The following is a 23,936-nucleotide window of genomic DNA, read 5'->3' on the forward strand; positions in this document are numbered from 1 at the left end:
TTAATGTCCTCCAGTTAGTTTGGGCTACAACTCCCATCCTGCAGGCTGGGGCTGATGGGAGTTGTAGTCCAAAACATTTGGAGGGCACCAGGATGGGAGTGGAGAGTGGGCCTTGGGGCAGTCTCTGTACATACAGAAAGAATGAAAAATTTCCAGGAAGTTTTCAAAACATCCAAGGCATTTCTTAGACTGACAAGGTCTTGGCAGTTCAAATGAGCTTTAAATCAGTGCCCATGTGTTAGGCTAGGAAACCCCACCACTCTGAGATTATGACAATTAAAACCAATGGTATCCTTTGAAGATTTTGTGGCTGAGCAATGGATGTTGGGGTGGTTGCAAAGTGAATTATATCTTTCCTGGAATGGCTCATAAACCACATGGCATATCAGTAAATATGAAACCGACCAACTCGATTGTATATTGCTCAATAAATTCCTTGGAGAGCATTGAACGCATGAAAAATGTCACCTATTACCTCAGAGTCTTAAAACTATCTATAGAGCAAGCACAAATTTCCCAACGTTTACTGAAAAGGAAACAATTACTCTTCCTAGTAAAAACAAAACAAAAAAAATAATGATTAAAATGGATGCTACCAGTGCTTTCCCCCCAAAGGCCAGAATGTGGGATTATGAAGATACAAGTATATTATTGATGTATGTGAAGAGGATGAACTAAAGGGCCTTCTTCCTTGGTTACACCTGTGGTCCCTCCACCATTCATTCGCAGACAACAACCCAGGGCCAAGCTAGACCCAAATATAAATCTGCCAATTAAAAAAAAAAGGGCCAGTTTTTTAAAAAGTGGAAACAACATTGGTGGAAAGGGCCAATAATTACTGGCACAGCACCAATAATTTACCCAAGGTAAACAGCACTTTCAGAAGAGATTTTACTCTTGGAAGCTTAATCGGGGAGGCGGAAGATTAAATCCCACTTTCCTGCCTGCTGCAGTCCCAAAGAACTAATGCTGGTTGCATTTATTTAAAATCTGCACAGCAAATGTAAAGTTGCACTTAACATCATATGACATTGATTTCCAGCTGGGAGGCTACGGAGGAAGCGTTTAACAATACAGGGCTCTGCTATGGTACTCTAGTTCCTATTGTGTAGTTCACATTTCTGTTGCTGTCCCATTCAACTAGTTATTATTATTTTTAAGGAAGACAACTCATGCTGTGAGACAGGGATGCGAAACTTGTGACCTTTCAGATGTTTTGTTGGAGCCATACATACATCATTTTATTTGTATGCCAGCTTTCCATAGCCAAAACCATGCTTGAGGCTGCTTACAAAATGAAAAGAATTACACAAACATAACAAAAGTAGTCATAAGTAATTAATAAAACATCCAAAAGTACACAAGCAAGTTGAACAATTTCCACATAAACCATGATTATAGACACAAAAATATACAAATAAATAGCATCAGTAACAGCAACACCCACCCCAACGAAAACCCCGAAACAATACGCCAGCCAAAGAGTCTGTTCACCAGCCTCAGCTTTTGTAGCTGGAGTCAGTCCCAGGTGTAAAAAGGCATGCAAGACCTCGAGCAAGGGATCCTTACTCACCCTGGCAGGTCTTTCCATCCTTCCCTAGAATTCGCCCAACTCCACATTCACAACGGTAGGAGTTCTTGAGGTTCACACAGAACTCGCTACAACCTCCGTTATTCTGTTCACATTCATTTTCATCTGTGGGGAAAAACAGGAGCCACAAATCCACAACTTAATAATATGAAGCTGGTGATTAAGAAGTGTAATATGCAAGCCAATTGCTCCATTAATGAAATCTGAATCAGGGAATCATTTTTTTTTCTTTAGGTGGCACAGGCTAGCAGTAAGGATCACCTTACATGTTATGAAAAGACAGCCAGGATTCTGAGTCTAAAGAAACAGCCGTGTTCTCACTTGCATTACACACATGGGCATGGGTACACAAAAATAAACGGAAGAATTATATGAACCAGATGTCTGTGCCATCGTTTGTTTTTGGGTGAATCTTCTACATGACACAGCACACATGGAGCATACTGAGTACTTTGGGTGCAGCTTGAATCTCATTGAATCTGGACTCAGCTACATTAGTCAAAAAACAGTGTTTTGAATGCATTATAAACACGCAACACCAGATGGTGGTGGAGGGAGGGAATTCTAAGTGATTTTCCATAGCATTTTTTTCTTTTCTTATAACGATTTAATTTCTGACTTATTTATAGTGGGTTTTTCCTGTATGTAGATCAACCCCTATATTACATTTTCTGTAGAGTAATATAGAGGAAAATCTGCTTAATAAATGCTGGAAATCCCTGTACCCAATTAAACTAATGTTACAAAAGATGAAGGGGAAATCAAGACAAACCAGACCACTGATTCCTAGATGAAAATATGCTATAGTTTTTCAGTTTCCATGAAATTCCAGAGGGCTGAGAAGAGGGAGGTACTCAGCATATTCTTGAAAGTGATCTTTTTCTAGTTAGATAGCTCAATGAAACCTTTCCAGGGCATTTTAATTCAATGGGTTTTTTGCCATCCCTTTGTCAGCTATGTGCATAAAGACTAAGAACTAGGTCAGATTTCATGGGGTGAGTGGCGGAGATGTTATTAGGAGATTCATTAGTACCCTATTATTAGCATTCTATTAATTAGTAGTGCTTACTAGGCAGCAAATCCCATTGAAATCAGTAGGAATTAATTCTGAGTAGGATTGCACTGTTAATCAATGATGAAACCCAGAGAACCTCTATACTTGTGTCTATCCTTGGGTGGAATTCCATTACATATTCACAAATTCAGGTACTCAATTAAAGTTCATTTGGTGTTCTTGCATGACAAATGGGCTTTCCCTTAAAAGGATTTTTTGAGAGAAGGAATGTGATGCAGAAAAATGTAGAATAGGTAAAGGGGCCCCTGACCATTAGGTCCAGTCGTGGCCGACTCTGGGGTTGCTGCGCTCATCTCACTTTATTGGCCAAGGGAGCCGGCGTACAGCTTCCGGGTCATGTGGCCAGCATGACTAAGCCGCTTCTGGCGAACCAGAACAGCGCACGGAAACACCGTTTACCTTCCCGCCAGAGTGGCACCTACTTATCTACTTGCACTTTGACGCGCTTTTGAACTGCTAGGTTGGCAGGAGCAGGGACCAAGCAACGGGAGCTCACCCCGTTGTGGGGATTCGAATCGCCGACCTTCTGATCAGCAAATCCTAGGCTCTGTGGTTTAACCCACAGCACCACCCGTGTCCCCCCGCCATGGAAACAAATTAGAGCGAATGCTCAATAAATAGCTGGCACCATCTAACCTCCCTACAAACTTTGCATATACAGATCAGGTTGAACGCTCAGTAAACATCAGAATGACGAATGCTCATCTGAAAGCAACCCCAGATCTTCAAAAGCTTTTTAAAAGAAGAGCTGTTATTTACCAGAGCTCACGCTAGTAGGCAGTGTGGCATTAATCCAAACTTTACAAGCCATAAATGGCTTGAAGATTGCTGCAGTAACTTAAGAAACTTGAAAAAAGGAATTTCAGAAAGAGCTGCTGAGAATTAAGATTCATAGCATAGAGCCAGGGAACTGCATGCTGAATGAAAAGCTAAACCAGTTAACTTGATTGATGAAAGACCTCTCAGATGATGGTGCTCAATGCTGTGGTAGCATTGCCAGACCCCAATCCGGCTAGATTCCCCAATTAGGAAACAGGGAATGCAGAAGGAAAACTTGAGAATGTGGGAAGGAGGAAGGCAATGGTTTTTGAAATATACCTGAAGTTGTTATTATGCAGAACTTAGGAAACTAATTAGGAAGGCGAGTAAGTCTCAGAGATCTCAGGCAGAAGAATGAGAGGATTGCATTAATAGAGTTTCCCTAATATATGCATTTTAATCCATGCTTATTTGCTGGAGAACTGCCTCACAAAATAAGGAGAAGTTGCCAATTTCAAATTGCAGCTGCGTTTCAGTTCATAGACCGGTTCATGAAGTGCAAATTAGGTATTATTATTATGAAACAGGCACTGCTGCTTCTTGCAAAGGAGGCAGGGCCAGCTGGGCACTCTTGGGAGCACTGCCTCTTTGGTTTCCACTGCTTCACCTTGCCTCATGAATGGGCCGGCCCTGGTGGCTGCAGGCACATAAGAGACAACCTGACCCTGAGTGAGAGAGGACTTGAACAGATCAGCAGAGGAAAAGTCTCTAATGGGAGGCGGATGTGTGCTGGGATTGTGAATATGTATGAGACTAGCTTTACACTAACCTTGAGATGTTATTTGGTCTTTGCTAGCAAAGCTGCTGCCCTTTGACTGGCTCTAAGCATTCACTGTCTGACTCTGAGGTTTTAGATGCTTCCGCACAGTCTCCAAGATGCCAGGATAATTAAGCCATGGATGTAATCATGGCAGCATGGAAACAATGTGCAGCCCTCCTAACTAGCCCCCAAAATATTGCCTTCGTCCACTTTTCTCCTCTGCAAGCTGAGATCTCTTCAGGTTTTACAAGGGTGCAACAACAAACTTAAGTGCAAACAGTTTGTGCTGGCTCAACATCCAGTTTAGTGATTGCACATTCACTGGGTTGGGGTAGCTGCAATTCAGTTTTGGTATTTGCTCTGGGCCAGTATGGACCATATTTGAAAAGTCTGACCCAGCGCTGGAGCACAGCCACACTCTCCACTCCCCATATGGAGACAGCCAATCTGTTTGTGCCCTGTGCACATAGGACTTTACACATTTGGACTGTCCACATGGTACACTGGCTCTATCGTTAGAGCAGATCTCCTGAATGCCTGTGCCCATGCTGTGCCAGAGAGAGGAAAGGTAGACTACTGGGAAAGCACCTAGTCCTTAAGAGAAATTGGTTTATTCCAACCTTTGACTGTTGAACTGTTCCTATTCTGTATTTTGCACAGGTGTATTTACAAAGGATTTACAGTATGGGTAGCTAAGATTCACGATGCAGTGCATTTTTAAGATGTTTTCTTTTTTTTACTCCTACGTTCTTGTTTGTTTCCTAACTTTTCCTCTCTATTTCTGTAGTGGTTGTTTTCCAGTCCATCCTCATACACTGATTATTCCCGATGGCTTGTATTTCCACTAGCAAATTGCAAGCATGACTTGTGAAAAGTCCATCCAACACTCTGAAACTGATCGTGAAAAGACAACGAACAGAATTATGAAACAGCAGAGGGGGAATCCTTCAGCTACTTGCTCATTTCTTCTCTCTCTCTCTCTCTATCTATCTATCTATCTATCTATCTCTCTATCTCTTTCTCTATCTCTATCTCTATCTATCTCTATCTCTATCTCTATCTCTATCTCTATCTCTATCTCTATCTCTATCTCTATCTCTATCTCTATCTCTATCTCTATCTCTATCTCCACCGCCTTGATACTTCCCTTTTGCTTCTTTTGTCTCCTCTTCTGCATCTTTCCTTACCAAGGCAGGTCTGTCCGTCAGGTCCCAATATTGTTCCTAAAGAGCATGTGCAGTCTCCAGTGTCCAAACAAGAGCCCCGGCAATCTATCATGTCACAGATGTCGTAGAAATCTGTAGAATTACAAAGGAGGATTGTTAAAGATACAGGAGTAAATCGTGTCCTCCCTAAAAGAGGGCACGTGTTGCGGTGAGACCTGGAGACTGAACCCCTGTGTTGTGGGTCGGTTTGATTGGTTAGCCACAACACCCAATTGGTAGGTCCCTTGATGATGGGTTCAATCTGACCAATGGGGCGCAGTCCAAATGGATCAAGGGACCTATTTATACCCATGCACGTGACCCATGCATGGCTCATGCATTCAGAACACCCACCCACCTCTCCCTATTTTTAGGGCATTGTGCTTTGACCTTGCTATGCCATCGTGTGTTGTCTGTCATTGGGACAGGGGCACGGCAGGAATTTCCCCACTTGGCTGATTGGCTGTTGCCATTTGGGTTTCGCCTGCCGTGTAGCAAATCATCACAACTTGTAGGGTTGCGGATAGGCACTGGTTCAGGTGATAGGAATGGGGGAGCAGTCTCGCCATCCCTATGTGAAGGGTATTCCGTTAAAGGAATCCAGGGACTCAACTGGTTTGGTCAACCCTTGAGAGGGGGTTGTGCCCTTACCTGAGTCCAGGTGGGCATCTGGGTGGTGAACAGAGTCTGTACCTGGCTTTTCACCTTTCCAGGTGTTCACCCAAGGGCTGACCTATGCTGGTGCCCTGGGTCAGCGCTGCCTGCAAGGGTGCAGGGAACTAGTCGAACCAGAGCCTATGCAACCACTCACCTTCTGTAATCAATAAAGTTGTGGCCTAAATTCTGCCAAAAACCAAAACTAAAATTTGAGTCATGTGTGAATTTATTTAGTGGGGAGGTCTCTGGGTCTGAACATGCAATTACCTTCCATGTTCACAGTTACATTAATAGGGTGCAAGTGAAGGGCTGAACTAGATGCAACAGTGCTAAGCTTGTATGTCTGAATCAGGCACTACACCAGTAGATATTTGAAGATGGCTACCTTACCTCCTCTGTGTCTATTCTTATCCAGGCTAAGCATACCCAACTCCCTCAACCTTTCCTCATAAGGCTTTGTTTACAGATCCTTTATCAACTTGGTCACCCTCCTTTGCTCACGTTCTAGCTTGTCAATATCCTTCTTTGTAACACACGTTGAAAAGAATATTTCTGATGATATATTCTGATTATTCTGGGTTGCGTTGTTTTGTTTTCAGCAGGGATGATTCATCAATATCAGTTGAAGCAGTTGGATTTGAAAAGCTCATCCAGCTGAAATTCTCTGACTGGTATGGCTATTAAAAACACTGGTGCCCAAATACTGACCCTCCCTGAGCCATGGAGTCTGTATTGATTTGATTCTAGTACTGGCAAAACCCTTAATCTGTGCAACCTCAGTTTGATAAGGTTTTGAGCATGAAAGGAGAAAATCAATACATTTGTCTTCAGGAAAACATTTTCCAAGGTGAGGCATTTTTTAAAGGTGACATACAGTTTGCATCTTTCGCATTCCTGATTTGCAGGAATCCCAAATAGCTCCAACATTTATTTGCAATAGAAATCCAGTTTTCAGTGCCTCGGGATTATTTAACAACTCACAGATTTTATGATTGGAGGCGATGGCTGAGTGTGTGTGTTGTATGGCCACATGTTGTATGGCCTTGTGCATTGAATAAATCAAACTGACATGATCACTGTATCAAAGCCAGTCCGTGTGTATTCCACTTTCAAGGTAAGAGCCAGAACAGAAGGCTGAATTTGTCGTCAATGCAATAAAAATGATTTTTTATTATCCGGGAGGAAAGGAGTGTTTTATTCAGCTTTTAAGAAAATTAACTCCTTTCTTTTAAAGTGTCAGTTTAATTCAGTCAGTTGTACAAGAAATGTGTTCAGTAATAATATCTGTCAATTGAGAGCAGTGATTCAGATTAGAAAACAGGCCAGTATTAAAAAAGTTACTTTAGGTGCTCTCGAAGCAGGGATGAGAAATCTATTGCCCTCTGAGTGTTATGAGACTCGTAACTCTAACCAGTTCCAGCCAGCATAGTCAGTGACCAGGGATGATGGGAATTGTAGTCCAGCAACATCCTAAGGAATTCAGGACAGGATATGTGATCCCCTGTCATCCAAATTGTAAATTCACAAACCCAGTGAGGTAGATTTCACTGAGAGCTAGGAAAATAACACAAGGTCACTTAGTGAGATTCATGGTTGGGCATCAGTTTGAACCCAAGTCTTCTCCAGTTTAAGGGCAAATTGATAGCATGTTGGAGATGCATGATCAGATTTCATAGGAACAGACATCTTCCCAAAACACATAGCAGATTTGTGTCTCAAATGTGCAGCAACTTAAACACTTACAAAAAGAGCCAAAACAACAGAGCTGTATAAAACACACAAGACAGCTAAAAGCAAGCAAACTACAGTACAGTGGTACCTTGGGTTACATACGCTTCAGGTTACATATGCTTCAGGTTACACACTCCACTAACCCAGAAATAGTGCTTCAGGTTAAGAACTTTGCTTCAGGATAAGAACAGAAATCAGGCTCCGGTGGCGCGGCGGCAGCAGGAGGCCCCATTAGCTAAAGTGGTGCTTCAGGTTAAGAGCAGTTTCAGGTTAAGAACAGACCTCCGGAATGAATTAAGTACTTAACCCGAGGTACCACTGTATCTCATGAAGTAATCCAGCAATGCAAAAGCTTTCCTTAAAGTGAAGGTCTTGGCCACACCTCCAGAAGTTGACAAGGGGATGAAGCCAGCTGCCCTTCTTTAGGAAAGAGTTCCAGCAAGAAGATGCCACTTCAGAAAGGCCTTTCTAGCACCACCATAAAAAATGAGTCCTCCTCAGCTGATTGCAATGCACAAGGGGGAATTGTTTTCCAGAAGAAATAAATTACTAAAATAGATTTCTCAGTGATAAACTATAAATACCAATGAATAACGCAACAGGAAGCTATTAACTAGATTGCCTGGGGATGCAGAGATGAACTGGAAATCCAGCTTTAAATTGCTTGAGGAAGGAGGGGGAGCTTTGTTCTATTTTTTATATATATGAATGAACACAACTTTATATGAGAAGTCCCCACGGTGAAATCAACAACTGAATGAAGGGATTTTTCATACATGACAACACAGGTACCGTAGAACTTCATTTAAGTTGTAGTCATTGTTATATGCCCAAGGGGAACCCCTCTTTACAACTAAAGAAGTTGGGGGGGTCACTTACGCCCACAGTAGGCATGGAAGCAGACACTGGGCTTGGTTAACTGGTAGACATAATAGCCTCCTGGGCAGGCCTTGACCTCCACCGTTGTGTTCCACATGCAGCAGTTTCCATTGAAGGTTGCACAGGCCTGCCTCTGGACAATGCCGTCTGACTCCTGAGGGTGGCTACCATTTAGCCATATTGGAGCATGGGTACCACAGTGGTTTTCCGGGATGCAGAAGGTGGGCATGGCATCGCCAGCCATCCCAGTGAAGCGGTACCATTCCCCGTCAACATGGCTGTCACACTCGGGCTGGTCGTGAGAGCCGTTGAAGTGGTGTTCAGTGTTCCTCCAAGGTTCATTCAGACTGATGTAGGCAGAGCAAGGATCAAGAGCTGCAACATGGAAAGAAGAGATTGCCCTGTGGCGATCAGAAGAACAACAGTATACAGGCCAAGAATATGTGGGGAAAGGCTTATGAAACGAAGATTAGCAAAAGGCAAATAATCAGTCGCCTAAGGCGGAGAGGGCCAAATTCTCTATTTTGGAGCACATTCTATCCATCACACAATAACTCAGACCCAGGACTGACCTTTGATTCAGAGTCACAAACTGTCCTCAACCTCATTGTAAAGCTGATGCCCACAAAGCAGGAAGATCTTCTCCCTTGCAGAGCATGCGCACTCCAGCACAGCCTCCGATTTACAAGTTAACACCCATTAAGTTACACATTACAAACAATTCCATAAAAAGAGATGCAATCATCTCTCCCTTTATATACCCAGCCAGTCGCTGTGCTCTGCAGGAGAGAGAGCCCCCTGCAGATAACATCTCATCAGGAGGTCCATTCTGTACAATGTAGGAATCGGGCCTTTATCATGAGAGCACCTCCCCTTCAAAACTCCCTCCTGTTAAACATCTCTTGTCCTTTTGGTGCCTGCTGAAAGTCTCTCTTTCTCAACAAGCCTTTTGTTCCAGTCTGTGTCTATGTTGCAATTGGTGTGTGTGTGTGTGTGTGTGTGTGTGTGTGTGTGTGTGTGTGTATATATATATATAATTGCTGTAATTATTTTCGTAGGGTTTTGTTGTTGTTAAATCATTTCAAGATACTTTAATGCCACACATTTCCCCCTCCCCTTCCTTAGCAAACCATTAAAACCAACATCATTGCTCTTGGTTAAAATTTAGTAGGGCTGCATAAAGTGATCTCACATACTGGATCTAGCCATTAGATTTATTTCCCATTTAAGGCATGGGACACCCCACCAAACACCTTTTTAAATTCCCTACAATGGTCTGCTCTTGGGTTGATGTAGTTTCTGGCTCTGCTAGGGGAGAGGGCGTTGATACGCAATGAAGGAACCTAGGACCCTGCAGATTTGTGGCTATTGCCAGCACACAGCCCTGCTGAAATCCCACCCCCTTTGAAGCACCCATGACGGTGGAAAGTTCCTAGGGAGGAATCTCAGCAGTGGGCCTGCTTTTCCAATGGTACCTGAGATAGCTTTCCAGGGACCACAGTATTTCATCCTAAACGTTTTAATCAAATAATACCTTTGTGTACCAAAGGCTACTCTTGTGACCTGGGACTATTTTCCAGCAAAGCAATATTATCCCCTACCCCACCCACCACTATATTTTAATTTTAAAACTTATCATATTTTACAAAGGGGTCTTTATAGTGCTGGCCCACAGTGCTGTTAAATTGCACTTAGAAATTGTCTTGCAATGTCTCTGCCTCATCCTGGGAGGCTGTCTTCTCTGTCACCTTTCTTTGCCCTGGCATATACATTGGGCCCTTCCTCTTCATTCTCTGGCTTGCCTCCTGCCAGTAAGAAGAGATTAAAATAGGTCTCTAAGCTGCCGTTTCTTTGTGTCTGTGCTTTCTGCTAGGCAGAATGGTGCTCTCCTTGACAATGGTTCACGAGAGTGGCTTTGATCTCCCCAATTCAGAGCAGAACACTTGACTCACGCTGCCAGCTGCCATCGGGCGCAATGACTTGCAGTTCTCCCTCACCTTGCAAACCAATTTTCTACATACTTTCTGTTCCCTAGTATTTAAAGGTCTTCATGGACCTTAAAGACCAGCCCTGGTCCTTATTATGTTAATAATTTGCTTAGAGTTTGATACACACACACACACACACACACACACACACACACACACACACACAGAGCAAAAAATGATATTCAAAACATGATAAAATATATATAAAACCAAAAATGAAAACTGCAATAACTAAAACAGAATACAGCAGCACCAATCCTTTTATAGCCAAGGAAAAGTCTTGCATATAGGAATGCTTTCAGCTAGTGGTGGAAAGAATATAATGTGGTGACTTGGTGGATCTCAGTAGGCATCGAAGCCTAGAGGGTGTGGATACCACCACAGAAAAGGACCTCCTGTGTGTTCCAAGCAACCTCCTTCTCCCTCTGATCTGCAGGTCTGGAAAGGACCTCATGGGAGGCTAGTTTCTTAGGGATGCAGGGCCCAGGTGTTTTAAAGGTGATACACAGTACAAACCTGAGAGCTAACCACAAACAGTCAGCACAGAATAGATATGACGAAAGTGGTGCTACTTTCCTTGTGACCCTTCCTTCTTCATAAATGCACCACAGTTTTGCACCAGGTAAAGCTGATGAACTACCTTCAAGGGTGGGTTCTTTCCATGCCCTCCATCTCTGCTTGTGTCTCCTGTTGCAATAAAGTTCTCCTAACTGGATGATGGTGAGATATCTCATTTAAGCACCATCTATTTATTGATCATGCACAAGTGCTGTTGCCTGCAGTGGGAGCTTTGTGTATGTACAAAGGGCATCTGAGTCAACCTGTTCCTAAGAAGCAGGATTTCATAGAGATTTAAAGTGAAAGCCGCCAGAGAGAAGAATGTAATAAAAATATTCATTTCACTTTTCATCAGGCCTGTATTTAATCTTCCCCCAGCAGCTTCTGCAGTGAAAGTTTGCAGCTTAAATCTTTGCATATATTTAACACCTGATTAAGCACCAGTTAACCATGACTGGTCAGGTCCACCATTAAAGCAGGATTTATGCTAATATTTTTCTGAGTAAGGCAAATCCATTACTTTTCACTATCCTCACTCTTAAAGAAGGCAATTGTTCTGGCTAGGCACACAGCAAAACTGAACAAATCGAGTTTTTCTACCTTTTGATGCTTTATTTCCCACTGGGCTTCTCCTGCTACTGTTGCATTATTTAACCCAAATTTTAGGAATTCTGCAATGTCTGTAGCGCCATTTGAAAATAAGAATATGCATTTTAACCTAATGAGAAAACAACTTGGACACAGACGAACTGTGATTGCTGACTGTTTATTCTTGCTTCACTTGCCTGTGATTATAGATATTGCAGTGGCTGCAATTCACACTCATAAGAATTAATGGACATGTTATGCAGGAGAATCCACAATTGATCTCCTGGCTTAAAAAAAAAATCCACCTTGAAATGCAGCTCTGTGTATGTATTTCTCTGTGTCTGTGCTTATGACATTTTCTTAATCAAAGTCAACATACACACAAACACACCATTCACAGATTTTCTTGCTCTATGGTGGGAAAATACACAAAGCAATCATATAGCCAACATTATGTGATGGTTTGAATGTTAGGCTCTCAGTGGATCCAAGAATGGGGTGTTGGTATCTGTTCGAATTTTACCTCCTATCGGGGCCACTAGGTGGCGCATCGGAAGATGGCTGACAATAACATCTCTCCGACCCACACGAGGTAATTTGGAGGCTATGATGCGGGTAATTAGCCTCCCTAACCCCCCCAGGATTGTGGGGGGGACGACCCTTGCCTGCTGTGCCCTATACCACCCCCGAATTTGTGGGGGTGGGGGCACTAGGCACAAAGCCCTCCTGTGGGATTCCGGCACTCCTGGACGCCGTCCCTGATTCGCGCCGCTAGTTGCAAGCATCTTCAAAAGAAACAATTTGGATGAGATAAATTGCACATGCTTCAAGGAAAAAGGGGAGTAAAGACTGCTGACAGAAGAGATCTCTGATAACAAAAATATGAGAAGATACGTCAAGATACGGTATGACTGAGGGGGGAGGGGGGGAAAAACCTGCCTTCCTTTTTCTTATGTGATTTAACAAGAATCCCCTCCCCTAATGAGTCAGAAACTAAGGACTTAAGCTGTGGATTTAAGGCTGTGTGGAGATAAACTTTCGAACCAAAGCAATGTTTTAAGATGAAGCTGGAAAACTAAGAGTTTTGGAATGACGCAGTTAAAAATGCCGTCGCCATTTTGGGAGGCATTGTTGGAGCTCTTGGGTCTGGGAGGAGAAAGAGAGAAATAGAGTTGTTTACATATCGTGGATCAACTCCTCGGTGGGACTTAAGAGCGACAAATGCCAAATTTATGATGGAAAGAGCGATGCTATCTACGAAGGAGATACATGGAAACCATCTGGACTTAGTGGAGGAACGGGAAATCCACACAGGATTATTATTTTGCTTATCGGCTTAAGGAGACTAACAGAAGAGATCGTAAAGGAAAAATAGAAATTATATGAACAAGATATGATGTGGAAACACCAAGATAAGACTGGATAGAATTATGAACTTTGTCTGGACTGATTGGGACTGATTTGGACATTAACGCAGTAATAAGAAGATGATTGGAATCCCCCTTTGGATCTTGAAGTATGGGTTCCCCCAACAAAATTTAAAAATTTGGCTTTGTAATTTGGAATTATGTGATGTGATTTAATTTGATGTGATTGGCCAGTTAATAAAAATTATTTTTTTAAAAAAAGAATTTTACCTCCTATCACTGGAATTTCTCAACATTACTACCACATTTGAAGTTATGCCTCAGAACCCAAATTAAGAATTTGGTGTCCCATGCATACCTGTGATTCAAAGTCCACCACTGAGCAGATTCTGTCTTAGTGGTGAATGGGAGCATGATAAGCCCTCCTACAGATGCTGAGAAAGTGGGAGACATCCAAGGATGTTGGCCAACTTGAATAATTTGCTGGCTCAGTGAAACTGTTCTTCTTCTCTATCCTTAAGCCCCAAATTCCCAAGATCAGATTTGTGAGGGGGTGGCACAGGGATGCAGGTGGAGGAGAGGAAGGAGAAGCCCTCAAAGTTTTTATGACAACACCATGACAGTTTAGATTTAGGGGGGATATTTCGATTTCTTGAAAAGAATCATATTTCATTTTCTTTCTCACAAGCAGAATACATTTCATCTTAGGACTTTTGTAGTCCTTTGGGAAAGGTGTAGGATATGGTTTAGGGGGCGTTGGTTCTCCCTTACATGAAACAGAGAAGCAACTTAGAATCCAAGGCAGTAACTATATCATTTTTAACCCACCCTTCAGACAGGGTACATCAAATATAAAAACCAAACTACAATATATTCATTCTGATCAACAGCATGTAAAATCAACCAGTATAGCCTCTAAAAAAAAATAAATCTAGGATTTAGGTTTAGGTGCCTGTGAGATTTACAGGGCAAACATAATATTTGGGGGAAGGCTCACATTTTCCCACCGGTAAGAAATTCAGGGCAAAGAGTGTTAGAGGAAATGCAAGGTCCTTTTGCAATTGAAATGCAATGCTAACTTTGGACTATGTTCACTACAGCTCAGTTTGGCTGGAAAAAGACCTAAAAGGAGGGCAAAGTCACTGCAAGAACACTGACTGCCAAAGTGTCTAATAAATGGCTTTGCGTCTACTTACCCACTGTGTTCTCCTGCAAGGGCTGTGCTTTAGCAGGGAGGTACAAGGACAAAATGAGAAACAGGAACATCCCCCTCTGACCAAGGCCACGTGCTCTGTCAAAATAATCCCTTTTAAGCACGCAACGTGGGTTCACCTGTATTCTCTCTCTCTCTCCTTGACACACCAAATGGGTTCTGGAGTCCTGAAGCAAGCTCACATGAAGAGAGAGTCTGTTAAGGGTCCTGGAGGTTTTATCAGAGGAAGAGGCTGTAAGGAATGCAGAGCCCAACTGCAGCCTTGACCTGCCCCATAGCAGCTCTGCCTTTCAGTCAAAGAGGGTTATTTCCCCCACACGCAGATGCATTCATTTTGTTTCCAAGCCCATCCTCCGATTGTTTTCTTGTCCAAGTGCCCTAAAGTGACACACCTGCTATCTTATCTGGAAAGACCACTGAGGAAGGGAGACCCAGGCATCCTGCGGAGATGTGGGAAGAAAGGAAGATGGCTCCTAGCTATTATCTCCATCTTATTTTTTTTTCTGTTTCCTGTCATGAGGAAAGGAGAAGCAGAGTGTCTTAATCAGAGGAAATAGGAGAGCAAGAGACAATGAGACTTCAACCCCCCCCCCGTCGCCCCCCGTCTGCCAAAATAGAGCAAAACATGCCTTCAGACCATACCCTGAGACCAACGTACCACTGAGGGAGGCTAGCTGGATGCCATACTAAGGTCCCTTGCCCCCCTTCAGGGCTGAACAGCTGGGCGAGGCACCCACACTTTCACAGATGAAAGGAGAGACACTCTTGGGCCCTTGTTGACACCGCTCTGTTTTCTGAGTCTCTACACACCCAGCTATTAACTCAGTGCTGTGTATTCTTCTCCATTTGCTGTTATAAATTTCTGAGGCAGGGGTAGCAGGTGTTCATAAACAGCATAATAGGGGTGCATTGTTGTTGTTTAATTGAAAGATTGTTTCATAAATTTTTTACCTCAAAATGAATTTGTGGCTGGACATATTATATATGTAGCAGCAGCAATGAAGCATCTTCAGCAACGTTTACTTGTTCAGCCACACTGGGGAAAGGTCAGTCTGCCTATTTTATGGAGTACGCTAAGGGCAAATCAAAATGTTACTCGTGGCTCTCATTCTAATGTCTTCTCCATTTAGCACAAGAGGTGTGAGAAGGAAGGTCAAAGTTCTTACGGCACAACCATTAGAAAGTGTCCTTGGTCTCTAATGATTGTGCAGTAAGAACTTCAATGTTCAGCTCCCAAAACATAAAACTCCCATTGAAAGGGCACCCGTACAGCCAGCCAAGGGAAGTGATGTGTTGTTGGAGGCTGATATAGTCTTCGTTTTAGCATCAAATAAAATAAAAAATGACAACTTTCAGCTGAATTTCTGATCTGAAGCACGCACACACATAAAATGTTATTTCTCTTCACTGCCTGCCTCAGCTCATGCTTGATGGCTGGTATTATTCATTTTGACTAGTTGTATCTCTGTAGTAACTACAGGGTAGTTGATCAATGAGAAACCCTTAGAATAAGAGGGGTCAGCAGCCTCTCGTTTGCCCAATCTCGAAGACAAAAATTGTGCAGAAACATTGCCCTCCATCACCCGCCGATGGTGAGATTCCTAGCCTCCAGAAATTTCTCTGCCAGATTTAAGGATTGGCCTTTCAGTTACTTGCTTCAGAATAAGCACAAATGTACTTCTGTCAAGAGCTCTTCTATCACGCCTCCTTGAAACTGGCCAGTGCCTCAGACTGTCCTTGGATCCACTTTATTCATTTATATCCTGTTGGTACAAGATAGTGCAACAGCACATTAAAACATACCGTACATAAAACAGAACATTAAAAACAACCACAGTTTCACAGTGCCTCTCTACCAGGCACACAACCATTTTCTGGCATCCATCTTAATTGTCCTGATTTGCTGCATCTATACAGCCAATTGAAGGAACTTTGCCAGCCTTGTTTTTGCTATCCCGTTTTGCATAAACAATGTGAAGTTTTCACCATCTGTATTCTTTCACATTGGTTCAGGAGAGGGAAATGTGAGAAACAGCACTTTGCTGCAGCTCTATTTCAGGCCACCAAGAACCAGCCACATGTGGCAAGGCCTTGCCGACAGTCAACTGAAGGTTGCATATTCCAGATAAGTTTGGACATGCTTCTAAGATTGATTGCTGGGGGTCAAGGAGCTAGGAAGACCTTATTTTGGTAAACAAGTTCCACTGGGGATTTATGAGCTCATATTCTATCCAGGCAAAAGTTAAAAATATACATGAATAAAACCACCTGCCTTTAACTGAAACGCTACTAAAACCAAAGATGGATACAAGGAAAAAATAATCCAAAGCAAAGGAGTGCTGAGGGAGCAAAGCAGAAAAATTGATAAAATAAGGGAAACCATTAGCAGATAAGTTACGGAATTGGGAAATAAACTCAACTCTCTTAACAATCTTGCCTCAGTGCCCCATCCTTATACTTTATTATGGAGGTTGTGGATATATTCATACCCTCAAACATTTCTCCGATGCATATAGGGACGCCCCATTTCATAATGATAATTTTACTATTTATACCCCACACATCTTACTGGGTTGCCCCAGCCATTCTTGGCAGCTTCCAACATATAAGAACAATAATAAAACATTAACATTAAAAAAAACATTTAAAACATATAAAAAAACTTCCCTATACAGGATTGCCTTCAGATGGCTCAGAGGTAGGATTCCTCCCTCCAACATTTCTCCAATGAAAATAGGCACATCCTAAGGAAAAGTGGGGCACTCTGGGATCAAATAAGAAACCAGGATGGCTTCTCCAAATCAGGGACATCCCTGAAAAATAGGGACACTTGGAGGGTCTGGATACATCACAGTTTTACCTCTAACATTTTAGCCTTGAACTTTCTGTGGTCTTCTAGATGTGGGTAAAGGTAAAGGTAAAGGGACCCCTGACCATTAGGTCCAGTCGTGACCGACTCTGGGGTTGCGGCACTCATCTCGCTTTATTGGCCGAGGGAGCCGGTGTACAGCTTCCGGGTCATGTGGCCAGCATGACTAAGCCGCTTCTGGCGAACCAGAGCAGCACACGGAAACACTGTTTACCTTCCCGCCGGAGCGGTACCTATTTAGCTGCTTGCACTTTGATGTGCTTTCGAACTGCTAGGTTGGCAGGGACCGAGCAATGGGAGCTCACCCCGTTGCGGGGATTTGAACCGCCAACCTTCTGATCGGCTAGTCCTAGGCTCTGTGGCTTAACCCACAGCGCGACCCGTGTTTTAAATGTATCCCCCCCCCATCAATTGGTTTTAATGTCATTTGTTTGTTGGTTGGTGGTTGCTTTGAGCTGCCTTGGGCAAGATAAAGTATTGTTTATTAAATAATACTAATATTATGGGATGTACCCATCAGTAGGCTGCCCACACAGAGATAGCATGAGAGGCAAAAGAAGTGATGAAGAAAGGGAGGTCAAAGTAGCGCAGCCTATCAACAAGGCTTTTTTCGGCTGGAACTCACCAGAACTCAGTTCCAGCACATCTCAGGTGGGTGCCACTGCCATTATAAGAGAGAACTCATTATGAGTTCTGGCACCTCTTTTTCTAGAGAAATAGCACTGCCTATGAAGCACAATAGGAGTCACCAATACAGAGGAGGCTGCATATATAATTTCTTGCAGATGGCTGTACCTGGGAAAGGAGAAGGGCTTCCTTGGTATTTATTGAAAGGTTACTTTTTGTCACAACCACAGAGCAAAGAAGGAAAGGTGGACAGGAAGCTATAATTCCAACAGAGCTTTAAACCCCTGAAATGGAATATTCGCCTGAATATTAATCATTCACAAACGTATTAGATCAATGCCACATAATAATAAAAAATCCTGGAATCAGCTATCTTCAGATTACAGCCATGAAATGAAACATTTTGCTGATTTTAATTGTAGGCAAGCAGCCAAGTCGGGGAAAAGATTGCTGGAGATGGGAAAACAGACACATTGACACGTTTGTGTACATACCTCTCTGCAAGTAATCTCACCAAAGGCATAGTTCTCACTGAGGTGGAAATCTGTGTTTCGGCTGGAACACTTAACAGGAAATGGTTCTCATGTAACAGAATGCTACTACATACGTAAATGCATATAATAAATATGTCAGTTTAAGACTGGAGTTAAGGTTCTCACATGTTGGCTCATGCTCCACAGTGCTAGGAAACTGGAAGCCAAGTCCTTAGCGGTGGTCCATGATCGGTAATGTGCAATTTCATAAACTGGGTTTGCCTACACCTTAGTCACACACCCACAAATTTCCTTGGCCTTTTAAGCCCAAATCCCAACGGGGAGGATGGATGCCTGGGACCAAGTGAAAACACCTCTCACTATCCTGGTCTTGTATTGCATTATGAAGCACTTGAGCCTTACTAAAATGCTAAAGGAATCCTCCTGTGAGCTGAGCAATGCTGGTTTGTCACTGATACCTTTAGCCGGCATGATAGGTTGCACAATGGGAGATGGGTGTCTCCTTAGATGTAACATTGGCCATTTTTCCTAGCATTATTGTGCTTGATAGTGCAAATTGTAACATAAGGGGAAGGAGGGGAGTGCCTGCGTTGGCACAACTGTTGCACAATTGCCTTGTAGGGGAGTCATGCTGCACCTCAACTATCCGGCTATTGCTGCCCTGCAACCTTTCCATATGAAAGCCTCTGGATGGGAGAGAATTCTGGAGCACCCAAGGAAGTACTAAAATGTGGGTCTGAGACAGCACACTCTGCACTTCTCAGCCAGATCCCTCTCAGTTTACTCAGAGAGTAGCACCAGCTTCTGGCTCTCCCTGGAATCAGAGCAGTCTGTGCCTCTCTTATCAACTCCCATGCCCTGTGGCATGAACCAAACAACCTAGGCACATGGGTGATTACCAGAATCCTAAAGTTTGGCATTAATGTCAGACCCCAGCAGCCAAATTATATGATGTTTTATTGAGAACAAAAAAGGAAGAGGACAAATGGACAAAACAGCCTGAAAATAAAAGGAGATGACCAATGCTGACCTAGTTAGTTACAAACCTGTGTCTGGTCTCCTCATGAGTAACACAGCAAAGGTGGTCATTTGCAGGTTTTTCCAATGGTCAATGAAGGGCAACAGGCAGCTCAGTTTTTAAGGACTTTCTCACCAACAATGGATTGAGTGACAGCTGGAGGTTTTAAATATCAAAGCACAGGTCGCATTTGGCCAGGTAGTGCAGGGGTAGGCAACCTAAGGCCCGAGGGCCAGATGCAGCCCAATCGCCTTCTCAGTCTGGCCCACGGATGGTCCGGGAATCAGAGTGTTTTTACATGAGTAGACTGTGTCCTTTTATTTAAAATGCATCTCTGGGTTATTTGTAGGGCATAGGAATTCATTCATCCCCCCCCCCAATATAGTCTGGCCCACCACATAGTCTGAGGGACGGTGGACTGGCCCATGGCTGAAAAAGGTTGTTGACCCCTGAGGTAGTGTAATACATGCTAAGAGTTGTGGAGACTGTAGACAACCCCTGGGGTAGGTGAAGATGGTTTTTGCTGATGTAAAACCCCATTGCATTTTTCTTCATCTTCCTGCTTGACAGAACCCATCCTGGGATTGTAGATTTAGGAATTGGGGCTGGAAATAGGTGCCTGAGCGCTCTGGCAAAATGGTGGGGAAGAGAGCAAGGCTTTTCTTCACAACAATGAAAAATGTCAAAGCAACTTTTGAAAACAATTCACCTGCTTCACAGATTTTAAAAGAGGCAGCAACAAAAGGTGTATCTTGGTAATGTGGAGGTAGGTCATGTACTGGTTTTGAGCAGGTTTTGGCAGCTTATTCATTTATTTCTCAGTGCATTTGTGGGCCAGTGCTTTTTCCTTCCTCTAAAAGCCACTTCCAGGGAAGATCAAGTTAAACAACTGAACTCGCAGATCTTAGCTCACACATCCTTTCTGTCGCAGAGAGGTGTTGGGAGTGTGTAATTTGAAGCAAAGATGTGTTATGGTGGAAGACAGTGCTTAATCTTATTGCTTCCTTGTCTATCTTATCCCCCTAAAAGCATCTCAGGTTCCTAAACAACTCCAGATGTCTAGCACGGTGGAAATCTCAACAGTGTAGGTAATAAACGAATATTTTTCACTTGTTTTGAATTTGGCACTGCAACATGACGGGCAAGGGTTTTCCTGACATCCAAACTTATTGTAGTCATTTGCAGGCAGATTGGTACGGTGGGAGACACTTTCTTGACCTCTCGGCCGTTGAGTTGGCTGGTGCTTCCTGGGAGGAGCAAAGCACTATCGAGGTCAGTGTGGTGCAAATGCATCAGCCAATCTGGTGCTCCTTCTGCACCAGCCACCACCCTCCTTCCTTCTGCTGGTAAGTAGCAGCAACTCACCTGTCCGGACATCAGGTCAGCACCTACATCCTACCACACCATCTGCTAATGACCGTAGAGCTGTACAGAAGCCTCCTCTGCGATCAGCAGGCATAAGGAAGGTGCAGGTTGATAGAACAAGTCCCCGCTTCCACTGTTAGGGGGTGGGGAACTTCAGGTGTTGCTGAGCCACAACTTCCATCATCCCTTAACAGTTGTGATTCCTGCATTGCAAAGGTTCGACTATCTGAGACCACTGTGGTCCCTTCCAACTCTTCCAATTCTATGACTCTAAGTCCAACAACAACTGGAGAGCAACAGATTCCTCACCCATGGGTTAAGTTAAGCTTCTGTATCTCAAGTTTATGGTCAAAGCTATATTGCAGGGCATTCTTCTTTACTGCCATTCCAGGGCAAGAATGATATCTATCAGTTGAGGAAAAGTCAGTAGAGTTACAATAGAGTTAGGGTTACAATAGAGATTATACTGCATATGGGAAATTGTGTGCTTATGTGATGATCACTGGCACACGGGTTGTCAACTCCATGTACATAAGAGGTACAATCGCTGAGAATGTACCGCCACATACTGTGATCTATTGGATGAATGTTGTTTCCCACACAGAACTACCACCCCTGTATGATTTTTGTAAAGCATGAGACATCTTGGTTTGGGCTTATTTGTAAACGAAAGAGGCCCAAACAGGCTGCCAGGCAAAAGTTAGCAAACACCGATTCACTCCTTTCAACTGGGAAGAAATCAGTTTCAACACAACAGTTCAAAAACTGAATAGTTATTTATTGTTCCAGAAGTACATTGCTCTTTTATACATATTTAATAAATGATACAGGATTTTACACATGTTCAGTATTTTACTTTATTTTTTAAGGACTTTTTCTCCATGCCCCTCCCTCACCCCAAACACACATAAAATGTTCCGCTACAGGACTGCTCGTCTTCTTCCTTTTTTAAAATGCTGCATACAAAGAGGATAAAACAGGTTTGTTTTTGTTTTTGTTTTTTAAAAAAAACAACCAACGAAAATCAAAAATCAAAAATGTAATTGAGAACAGAAAGACAAAAGGTGGGGGGAGAGAGAGAGAAAGAAAGAAAAAACACCTTGGAACATGCATCGATTCAGTCCAACATGCCATCGAGTGAGAGGAGGCAGCAACGGTCCCATCTGCATTTCCACATCTGCAAGGCACCTGGCGTCTGGTTTATATTTATTTTGTACACTTTAAAACATGGTTTCTCCAGAAAGTGGGAGCCTCTCGCCTTGACACAGTGAGAAGTAGTGAACTGAAAGGAAACACCCGGCCTTTCTGCGAATTAAGCTTAGAGCCCTTCTGCAACTTCCATCCTGTCTCCACAGTATTTATCACAGGATGATAAGAAAAGGCTGATTCCACTCCATGCAGGATGCAAGATCCGCTCAGGGGAGGGGGGGCGGAACCACCCAGTTGGTTTGCAAGAAGTGGAGGGTGATGGAGTGCCATTTCCTCAACTTTTAAAATAATAACAACAACAATAATAAAAGGAGTTTGCAATCTGCTACTCCGCAGAAACCCTGGCTCCTCGGCACCGGGGCGTTCTTTTTAAAGCTACCAAAGAAAGAAAGGGCTTGTGAATCAATGTGGAACTCTGTGGTCTTCTGCTCTAGGCCTTTGACAAAGTCTCCAGACCAGGCGACTTCATGAAAGACACAACATTCACTCTGCTATGCAAACATCACATTTCGCTATACCTGTCCTAATGCTTTTCTGTAAAGAGTCATGGTTTTGAGTCAAGTACCCAATTTGCTATATATTTAAACCAACCTTTGTGATTTGATTAATCCAGGTCGCTACCAGATTCTGGGGTGGAAAGAGTAGGGGGAGACTTCCCTCCCTTAAGACTGAATATGAAAAATTCTCTCATGCAATATCACCATTTATATCTAGAAGTACATCCAGGGCAGTGGGACATGTTCAAGTTTAAGAATGTAGTAAGTCATTCAAAGTGTCAATTATCAAACGTTCAGGGCAAGGGTTATTCCGCTTGTGATATCAATAAAACTGACTATAGTGATGTAATCATCCCATAAAGGAGAAAGTCTGCTTCGTTTTCTTTTAAAGTAAAAAGCAGTTTCACATGAAGGTTACAAAAGAGACACACTAGGTCCAATCTAGAGTGCATGTTCATGTAGGGCCAATTGGATCAGCAGCCATAGTTTCATAAGATGGTGCTTTTCCCCCTTCTTCTTCCCTTTTTTTTTTTTGATGCACTGTTATTATTTATTATTGGTATTTTGAAAGAGGAGAAGTCTTTTAAAAAGCTTAGCAGGCTGCTGGTGCATCATCAAGAGGCAGACACTGCAAAGCCGGAAAAATATGCCCCCTATACATTCTGCTTATGAAATGCCGACTTTTTTATATATATTTTCATCCAGGAAGAAAGAACGTTTAAATGTGACGGTATTTGTCAAGCCCTTTGAAAAGACTTAACATCCCACAATGCCCGATCTTCTCGTTGAACACACTGACCCCTCCCCAGCCATGGTCCTTGTTCTGCTTTGAATGATTAAAAAGCCCTCTACCCCCGCAAGACCTCCCAGCTTCCACCAGCAATGCTTTAATTAAAGAGGCGAGAGCTATGAACCGTTTTGCCAAGTCTGCCAGGGTTCAGAGGACCTGGGCTGGTCAGTCTTTATCGCTGATTTGTCGGACAGGCAAATGCACCTGCAAGGGGTCTCGAAGCCTCTTAAGATCCAATTCTGCCTGAAAATTAAGGGGGGAGAAAGCTATAAGAACCACATTTCACCACAACGTCCTGAAATACACCCCTTCAGATGTTGCTGAATGACAAGTCCCATCAGTCACAGCCAATTGTCAGGAATGAGGGGTTCTGTACCTCAGTACCATCTGGGGGGTTACAGGTCAACGACTCCTGCTGTAAGGTAATGTGATCTCTTTATTGCTGAGGCTATAACTCATGGAAATTTTATGAAAAATAAGTAGATGATACCATCTGAACCAACATCATTCAGCCTGGACACTGAGGTCCAGCTCCAAGGGCCTTCTGGTGGTTCCTTCACTGCGAGAAGTGAGGTTACAGGGACCCAGGCAGAGGGCCTTCTCAGTAGTGGTGCCCGCCCTGTGGAACGCCCTCCG

At 43.2% G+C, this 23,936-nt stretch overlaps 2 protein-coding genes across 5 annotated transcripts in view; both read right to left on the reverse strand.

Annotated features, from left to right (window-relative positions):
• Positions 1 to 14,977, reverse strand: part of OIT3 (oncoprotein induced transcript 3) — a 33,713-nt gene extending 18,736 nt beyond the window's left edge. Inside the window, exons 1-4 of one of the 3 annotated variants that reach the window (XM_083614132.1) lie at positions 14,415 to 14,977; positions 8,718 to 9,092; positions 5,433 to 5,543; positions 1,574 to 1,696 (exon numbers count right to left, since the gene is read on the reverse strand). In XM_083614132.1, the coding sequence (XP_083470258.1) occupies positions 1,574 to 1,696; positions 5,433 to 5,543; positions 8,718 to 9,092; positions 14,415 to 14,484 (679 nt within the window). In that variant the 5' untranslated portion in view covers positions 14,485 to 14,977. Of the gene's footprint in view, positions 1 to 1,573; positions 1,697 to 5,432; positions 7,910 to 8,154; positions 9,093 to 11,345; positions 11,379 to 14,414 lie in introns of those variants that run through there. The other 2 variants (XM_083614133.1, XM_083614134.1) reach the window with 2 other exon arrangements.
• A 6,584-nt stretch (positions 14,978 to 21,561) lies between these two features.
• The window catches only part of MCU (mitochondrial calcium uniporter), an 80,648-nt gene continuing 78,273 nt past the window's right edge, over positions 21,562 to 23,936 (reverse strand). The window contains exon 8 of one of the 2 annotated variants that reach the window (XM_083614226.1): positions 21,562 to 23,539. In XM_083614226.1, coding sequence (XP_083470352.1) covers positions 23,417 to 23,539 — 123 coding nt within the window. In that variant the 3' untranslated portion in view covers positions 21,562 to 23,416. Of the gene's footprint in view, positions 23,544 to 23,936 lie in introns of both variants that reach the window. The other variant, XM_083614227.1, reaches the window with a different exon arrangement.

This window comes from Podarcis filfolensis (assembly GCF_964270895.1).
Source record: "Podarcis filfolensis genome assembly, chromosome: 5".
NCBI classification, from domain to species: domain Eukaryota; kingdom Metazoa; phylum Chordata; class Lepidosauria; order Squamata; family Lacertidae; genus Podarcis; species Podarcis filfolensis.